General features: G+C 55.3%; 2 protein-coding genes across 2 annotated transcripts in view; one reads left to right on the top strand and one right to left on the bottom strand.

Annotated features, from left to right (window-relative positions):
• The first annotated feature begins 1493 nt into the window (after positions 1-1493).
• On the top strand, positions 1494-4091 carry CCER2 (coiled-coil glutamate rich protein 2). The gene is made up of 5 exons (XM_003802163.1): positions 1494-1569; positions 1798-1838; positions 2003-2090; positions 2392-2912; positions 4002-4091. Exons 1-5 carry the CDS (start codon positions 1494-1496, stop codon positions 4089-4091), a joined length of 816 nt encoding a protein of 271 aa, XP_003802211.1.
• A 309-nt stretch (positions 4092-4400) lies between these two features.
• NFKBIB (NFKB inhibitor beta) overlaps positions 4401-8262 on the bottom strand; it is a 10703-nt gene continuing 6841 nt past the window's right edge. Inside the window, exons 2-6 of the mRNA XM_003802142.3 lie at positions 7476-7581; positions 7048-7396; positions 5769-5857; positions 5414-5680; positions 4401-4569 (exon numbers count right to left, since the gene is read on the bottom strand). Coding sequence (XP_003802190.1) covers positions 4468-4569; positions 5414-5680; positions 5769-5857; positions 7048-7396; positions 7476-7581 — 913 coding nt within the window. The 3' untranslated portion in view covers positions 4401-4467. The remainder of the gene's footprint in view (positions 4570-5413; positions 5681-5768; positions 5858-7047; positions 7397-7475; positions 7582-8262) is intronic.

Genomic DNA, 8262 nt, shown 5'->3' on the forward strand with positions numbered 1-8262 from the left:
AAAGAAAGAAGCAAAACAGGCAAAAGGATCTCTTGAGCCCAAGAGTTTGAGGTGGTGAGCCATAACACCATGGCACTCTACTGACGGTGACAAAGTGAGACTATGTCTCAAAAAGGTGGCGCCTATGGCTCAATGGGTAGGGCCCTGGCCCCATATACCGAGAGTGGCGAATTCAAACTGCAGCAAAAAAATACCCCGGTGTTGTGGCGGGCCCCTGTAGTCCCAGCTACTCCAGAGGCTGAGAGAAGAGAATTGCTTAAACCCAAAAGTTTGAGGTTGCTGTGAACTATGATGCCAGGGCACTCTAGCAAGGGGGACAAAGTGAGACTCTGTCTCAAAAAAACCCAAAAAGTTACCAGAATGAGGGTACTCAAGCCTGTGCAGTTCTGGTGTCAGGCACTGCCCTAAGCACTGTGTACACATTATTTAATCCTTACTGTCAAGCTGTGGAGTAGGTTGTGACCAACCCTATTTGACCAAGGAGGAAACCTCTTAGGTTGAGGGCTCCTTATGAGAATCTAATGCCCGGTGATCCGAGGGGGACCTGAGGTGGTGATGCTAGCACTGAGGAGTGGCTACAAATACAGATTATCACCTGGAATGGTGGCTCATACCTGTAATCCTAGCACTCTGGGAGGCCAAGGAGGGTGGATCACCTGATCTCAGGAGGTTGAGACTGAGCAAAAACGAGAGGCCTGTCTCTCTAAAAATAGAAAAACTAACCAGGGGTTGTAGTGGCTGCCTGTAGTCCCAGCTACTTGGGAGGCTGAGGCAAGAAAAGTTGAGGTTGCTGTGAGTGATGACGCCACAGCAGTCTACCCAGGACTACAGAGTGAGAGTCTTGTCTCAAAAAAATAAAGATAGATAGATAGATTGATTGATTGATTATCATTAGCTCATTAGCAGAGGGGTTTGACTGCACAGAAACCATAAGAAATCAATTGCTTGCCAGACCCATGTCAAAACCACCCCGCCACACACACCACCCCGCCTCCGCCCTGGGTCTGTGGAAAAATTGTCTTCCATTAAACTGATTAAACTTGTCCCTGGGGTCAAAAAGGTTTGTTCCTGAGCCAAACAGCTGTCAAAGTGGTGGAGCTGGGTCTTGGGCCAGAACCCAACCACAACCGCTGAGGAAGGGGTTTTAGAAGACCCCCTCTCCAGATGAGAAGACCGAGGCCCAGGAAGGAAGAAGCTGCCTGAGGTCGATCTATGCGTTTCCGCCCTGCCTTCCAGCCCGGTGCGGCCGGGAAGCTCTGCAGACCCTGTCCAGTGTAAAGGGAAGCTGGACGCCTCGAGGGCAGTGGGTGTGGGGCGTGGCCCGTGAATAATTGAGGGTCCCGGGCAGGCTGGCCGCCCCGCAGCTGTCGCCTGCTGTGGCGAGGAGGGGGCGGCGGTGGCGTCACTTCCTGCCCTGCGGGGGGCCACCGCGCGGGTTATAAGCGCTGCCCCCGGGCGCCCGCACAGCAGAGGACCGGTCCGCACACCCCACCATGCCCCGCCGCGGGCCCGCGTCCGCGCTGTTGCTGCTGCTGCTGCCTGCGCTCCTGGCGCTGCTGCTGGGGGCGGGTGAGTGTCCGACACCCGAGGGGCTCGGGCGACCGGGGCAGGGGCAGTGTACCCACGGGATCGGGCTAGAGACCTCAGAGTCTGGCCTTACAAGTGGGGACCGTGCACCCGGCAGGTGCGCTGGGAAGGGACGTGTGGGAATGAGCAGCCCGTGGAGCTGGGGTCAGCACCGGGGACAGCGTCCGGGGTCTCTTCAGCACAGCACCCTCCACCTTCTTCCCTCCACAGCCACCGCGGCTCCCTTGGCGCTCAGACCCTCCAAGGAGGAGGTGAGGAATGCGGCACTCTTGATCCGCCTCATCTTGCCCGGGCCCTGTCCTCCCTGCACAGCCTGCTCCACCATCCCCTTCTCCCCTTTCACTCCCAAGCAATGTGCCCTCCACACTTCCCCTGCTCTCAGCTTCTCCTCTGACCCTTCACCCCTGCCCCGCAGCTAACACGCTGTCTGGCAGAGGCGGTCACAGAGGTGCTAACACCAGGCCAGGCCCAGAGAGGACCCTGCATGGCTCTCCTTCACAGAGGTAAGGAGGCCAGGCCCCGGGTCCTCTCCAGAGCCCCAGGATGTTCCACATACCCTCCCACCTAAGGCCACCTGCAGGAGGGGTCCATTTCTCATTCCCAGAGCCCCTTCCCCGGGCCAGTGTGGCACTGCCCAGCATTCCCACCTGCCACAACCAGGCCACTGGCCCCAACCTTGGGGCACCCTGCAGAGGGATGGAATGTTCTGGGCGGCCTCCTATGGGAGGCCAGGCAGGGCCCAGAACTCTTCAAGGACTCAGCTTCCCATCCCTTCTCAGAGGGTGTCCTGTCTCTTTTTGTCAGAGATGTGCGAGACAGAGCCCAACAGCTGCGTGTCCCCTGGGGAGAAAGGCCTGCTAGTTGGGGATTTCAAGAAGCAAGAGGCTGGGAAGGCCAGGTCCAGCCAGGAGGTGAGGGATGAAGAGGAGGAGACCACAGAGAGAACCCACAAGTCTGAGGTCCAGGAACAAGCCATCCGCGATAAACTCCAGAGCCAGCTCCACCAGGAGGAGGAGGAGGAAGAGGGGGAGGAGGAAAAGAGGGGCCCCATGGAGATCTTTGAGGACCTGTGGCAGCAGCGTCTAGAGGGTGGAGGGGGCCTCCAGAAGCGGGTGGCAGAGAAGGCCAGAGATGAGGAGACAGCTCAGTTTGAGGCAGAGGAGAAGGGCATGCAGGTGCTGGGTGGGGGCCACGGTTTGTGGCAGGGGGCTGAGGGGGGCGGAGGAGAGAGGCACGAGGAGTCCCTGCACTACCACCACCACCGGCACCACCTGCCAGAGACTGAGCCCGGGCAGGAGGAGAAGGAAGAGGCTTCGGAGAGGGAGGTAAGTGGAGGGAGGTACTCCAAGGCAGTGAGGGACTGGGGCTGCCCAGATGGTCAGTAAAGTTACCACTAAATGACTACTAGTGTTGGGCCATCCTGCAGCCAGACCCATGATGAGTGAATCATAGTGAGATTGACACCAGATGCCAGGCATGATGACTTACACCTGTGTCTCAGCTACTTGGGAGGCTGAGGCAGGAAGACCACTGGAGGCTAGGGCTCAAGTCCAGTCTGGGCAACATAGTGAGACTATCTCAAAAAAAAAAAAAGGAAAACCTGACACCAGGACTAGGTAGCAACATCCACACACAAGGCCTCCTTTTTTTTTTTTTTTTGGCCATTTTTTGGCTGGGGCTGGGTTTGAACCTGCCACCTCTGGAATATGGGACCAGCACCCTACTCCTTTGAGCCACAGGCATCGCCCACGAGGCCTCCTCTTGACCAACCAGGGAAGTTTACACACCAAGACCACAGTAACTGAGAGAGCCATCATTATTGACATCACCTGAAAAAGCCACCATTGCTAGCCCATAACACGCACATTGACCACCAAGAAAAATGGGTTATGTCTGCTTCACTAGGCTGTAGTCTCAAACTTTTTAAACAGGGGGCCAGTTCACTGTCCCTCAGACCGTTGGAGGACCAGAGTGCAGGCCCCGGGACGAGTTGGCTCCTAAGCAGAACAGGCAGCAGTGGCATAAACACCCAGCGGGCTGGATAAATGTCCTAGGTGGGCCACATGTGGCCTGTGGGCTGTAGTTTGAGGATGCCTGCTATAGACAGATACCACTGCTGGGTATTGGAATGTCAGATGTTGCCATGACTGGTGGCAGTAACCAAGAGCCAAACGTGGGTCATGACACTCAAGGTGGGCACCTTTGTTAGTCCCATGCTACTGCTGTTGGCTGTGGGCACATTGGCCATTGTACTTCTTCTGAGGTTACATGGTTACCTTTGTAGTCCTTGATGACTAGGATGACTGCTTCTGGCTGCCACTGTGAGAACTGACGTGGCCTTCTTGCCAGGGTGACCAGTGAGGTGGCCTGCCTGTGAAGGTAGGTGCTGACTCCCCCATTTCTGACCCTACCAGGAGCATGACATGGAGCAGCTGGAGCATGTGAGAGATGAGCTGAAGAAGGCCACGGAGATGCTGGGGGAGCAGCTCAGGAGGGAGGACTGAACCCCAACACACCCTATGGCTTAGGACTGTTAGCCCTTAAGCCCCCACCTCACCCAGCACCCTACTCCAGCCCTATCCTGACAGAGGTGGGGAGAAAGGTGTGCCTTAGAACGAAGTCTGAGGACACCAGTCTGTCACGGGCAGGGGGGCTGCGCTCAGATCCACTCAGGAAACACCCCCACACCCATCTGATTCCCTCCAGCCCTTCTGAGTGAATAAAGCAAAAGAAAACCACCACGGCTAAGTGTGCAGAACTTGACATTGGAGGGATGGGCCTGGCAAGAAACTGAAGGACTAAGGAGACAAGTATGTCTGGACTCTGGTTATCAGAATTACAATTTTATTAAACTGGAAATCATATTAAAAATTAAACAAATCAGACAGGGCCAGGGTCATCAGGAAGAGGTTTTGAGGCTGGAGTGGAAGGCAACCGGTTTTGGCTCCGGCCACTGTGGACCACGATGTCGTCATATTCATCCTGGAGGTAGAGGGGGCCAGGCAGAGAGGCTCATATTGCTACTCAGGGGATTGTCACCTGGCCCACTATCTAAGTCCTTAAACAAAACCAGAAGAACTGGGGCTTGCCTTCAAGCCTGAGTTCCCTTGCTCCTGGTTCAACTTTCCTCCCAGCATCTAGCTCTCAGACACCATTTTCAAGGTCATTTCTCCTATGGCCCAAGTTATCCCACACTACCACTGGAGCTCCTGTATTTCAGCAATCTGAAGTCTCTCTCTCTCCTCCACCCCTTCCCTCCACCTTTACCCAAATTCCTCAACCCTCACCATCCAACAGCACACCCCACCCAAAGTACTACCTCTGCTGCTTGGGTTCTCCAACTAGAGAGAACTCCTCACTGTTCCCTGAAGTCTTTCCCCCACCTCTTCCAGTGTTCAAATCACTGCTGCTCCAACTAGAGAGAATTCTCCTCACTGCTCCCTGAGGTCTTTCCCTCTCTCTTTCAGTGCTCAGATCACTGTTGCCCACAGTCATCCCCCCACAGCCTGATTTCTCCAACTCTTGCTCCCCAAAATCACCCCCAGTGCTGACACCCATCACTGCCTGTGCTCACCAACCATCATGACCATAGTCGTTTCTCTACTTCTGCCTGAGTCTCACCTCTGCCAGTGTCTTTTAATATTTTGGTCACCACTGCCCAAGTCTCTCCTGACTGTTGCCCCATGTCACTCATGCTGCTGCCCAAGTTCTCTAATCGAGGGAGTCCAAAGTCAGTCTCAATGCACTAATTATCTTCTCCCCTTTCCTGCATGCTAGTTTACCCTGACCCCCCTCCTAGGCTTCCCCATCTTTCCTCCTGACTCACGCCCTCATCCCTGCTGTCGCTGTCACTGTCACTACTGCTGCTGCTGGGGCCAGGCTTGTCATCTTCATCCTCGGGCTCAGAGGCTCCATGTGCACGTAGGAGGCGGGCAAGGATGGGGTTGGGCCGGAGGGTGGCACTGCCCAGTGGGGTACGGCCACCATACATGCGGGCAGCAGGGTCTGCTCCTGCCCTCAGGAGGAGCTCTAGCACATCAGCTGCTTGGGCCTCCACTGCCAAGTGCAGGGGGCTCCGGCCACATGTGGGCTCCTGTGGGGTGCAGCAGAGCAGTCAGAAGGCCTGGGAAGGATACAACATACTCCCCTACCCTCCAGCTTCCCCCACGGCAGGGTCTTACCGGTTTGTTGAGGTCAGCTCCAGCTTCTTGGAGTAGCTGGACCATCTCTGCATCTTTATGGATGACGGCCACATGGAGTGGGGTGTGGCCTGAGAATAGAGTAGCATCAGACAATGTGGTGGGGAGCCTGAGGCCACAGAGCCATAGAATAGAGTATGTTTTATGTTGTATGTTGTATGGCCTGAGAATAGAGTAGCATCAGACAATGTGGTGGGGAGCCTGAGGCCATAGAGCCACAATCCAGGGAGAGGCCCAGGTGGCCTGAGAGTGATCAGGTTTGGGATCTGGCTTCCTTTTTTTTTTGAGACAGTCTCACTATCACCCTCAGTAGAGTGCCGTGGCATCACACCTCACAGCAACCTCAAACTCTTGGGCTTAAGCGATTCTCTTGCCTCAGCCTCCCAAGTAGTTGGGATTACAGGCACCTGCCACAATGCCTGGCTATTTTTGTTGTTTTAGTTATTGTTGTATGGCAGGCCCGGGCCGAGTTTGAACCCACCAGCCCTGGTGTATGTGGCTGGTGCCCTAGCTGCTGAGCTACAGGCGTCAAACCAAGAGATCTGGCTTCTTAATACCTGTGATATCAAAGAGATGCCAGGGTCCCAAATGCCCAGGCCTCAGGTTGTTTCAGCTTGCCAGAAGCTGCCTATGCCTGGGATGGGGGACATCTGGGGCCCATGGGTGAAAAGCGTATGACCCAGGGCTAGAATGTGGGCCCTAAACGCTATGTCCTGGGTGACTTCAATCTATTTGTGAAGGGACCTTGTTCCAGGTAGTTGGGCTTATAGCTAAGGAAGCTGATACTCAGATGCCAGGACTGTGGGAGATGGGTCCTTTTTCTCATGAGGCCTGGCTGAAGAGGGCTGTCCCTGAATTCTGCTGCCCACTGCTGGGAACCTGAAAAGCAGAGTTTCACACAGGGCCCTGGCTTTGAATTCCTTAGTTCTGTGTTGGGGTGGGAATCCTGGGGTGAATACACCTTACAGGTGGGGAGCAGGGGCCCAGCAACTGAATCCTTACAGCTCTGGATCTGTTGGTAAGAGGTCTGAATCCTAAGTGGTCTGGGGCCTCCAGCTGGGGGTCGATCCTGAGTTCCATATATTCAATTCTCAATAATCTGGGGACTGAGTGGAAGTCTTTGGTCCTGATGCCTGGGTCCCTGAAGCTTAACTAGAACTTCGCAAGGGTCTGGATCTTGAGTCAGGGAAGCTGAGCGCACAGCTAGGTACTCTAGCCTTGCCTGGGAGCCTGAGTCCTTCCCAGTGACCAGGACACTCACCATCATAGTTTTCAGCTTCCAGCTGCAGCTTCCAGTCCTCTTCACTCTCTTCTTCTTTCTCCAAGTCAGATTCGGGGTACAGGACAACAGGGCTGTGGTCGGTATCAGGGGTGTGGTCGGTGACAGGGATGTAGTCAGGGTCCTGAGCGAGGTAGGTGTCAAGGGCTTCCCTGGGCCGCTGGGGGCGGGGCTGGAGCAGTGCCCGTGCGCAGGCATGTGCGCCCACTCGGCAGGCCAGGTGCAGCGCTGTGTGACCCCCACGCTCTGCCACACACAATCTAGAGCCCGCTGCATACAACTTCTCCACCGCAGATGACTCCCCCAGGATGGCTGCCAGGTGCAGAGCTGTCTGCAGGAACAGAGGGTGAGGTTAGGCAGCACATTGAGGACCCCGGAACCCAAGCCCCACACTGCCCCTAGTGGCTCACCTGGCCTAGGTCATTCTGCAGGTCTAGGTACTCGGTCCCCGCTGAGAAGCCTAAAAGGAAATCTAGGAACGGTTCATGCTGATGAATCACAGCCAAGTGCAGTGCCCTAGGGACAAAGACAGATCTGAGGGAAGAGGTCAAGTACTCTGCATTCCTTCATTCAAAACACAAGAAGCAGGACCAGCGGCCCAGTGGCTCACAACTGTAGTCCTAGTACTCTGGGAGGCCAAGGGAGTGGATCTCTTGCCAGCCTGAGTAATAGCAAGACCCTATCTAGGCTGGAGGCTAAGGCATGAGGATCTCTAGGGCCTAAGAGTTTGAGGTTGCTGTGAGCTATGACATCATGTCTACTCTCTACTTCCTCTGCCCAGGGCCACAAAAGGAGACTGTCTGGAGGGAGGAGAGAGAAAAAAGAAAAAAACAAACAAACAGCCTGGTGTGGTGGCTCACTCTTATAATAGTAGCACTGTGGGACGCTGAGGCAGGTAGATTGCCTAAACTCACGGATTGGAGACCACCATGAGCAAGAGAGAGACCCCACGTTTAAAAATAGCCAGGCGTTGTGGCTGGCGCCTGTAATCCCAGCTACTCGGGAGGCTGAGGCAAGAGAATCCCTTCAGCCCAAGCGTTTGAGGTTGCTGGGAGCTATGGAGCCATGGTACTCTACCGAGGGCAACACAGTGCCACTCTGTCTCAAAAAACAAACAAACCGGCTCGGCGCCTGTGGCTCAAGCGGCTAAGGCGCCAGCCACATACATCTAAGGTGGTGGGTTCGAATCCCCAGCCC

The sequence above is a fragment of the Otolemur garnettii genome, unplaced genomic scaffold (assembly GCF_000181295.1).
Source record: "Otolemur garnettii isolate 467f Iridium unplaced genomic scaffold, OtoGar3 scaffold00233, whole genome shotgun sequence".
Classification (NCBI taxonomy): domain Eukaryota; kingdom Metazoa; phylum Chordata; class Mammalia; order Primates; family Galagidae; genus Otolemur; species Otolemur garnettii.

What these genes read in the sequence shown, in the direction of transcription:
- CCER2 (XM_003802163.1), top strand. Translation starts at nt 1,494, where the DNA reads ATGCCCCGCCGCGGGCCCGCGTCCGCGCTGTTGCTGCTGCTGCTGCCT. An exon ending in GGCGCTGCTGCTGGGGGCGG is followed by an intron (nt 1,570 to 1,797) that starts GTGAGTGTCCGA and finishes TTCCCTCCACAG; the next exon opens with CCACCGCGGCTCCCTTGGCG. An exon ending in CATGGCTCTCCTTCACAGAG is followed by an intron (nt 2,091 to 2,391) that starts GTAAGGAGGCCA and finishes TCTTTTTGTCAG; the next exon opens with AGATGTGCGAGACAGAGCCC.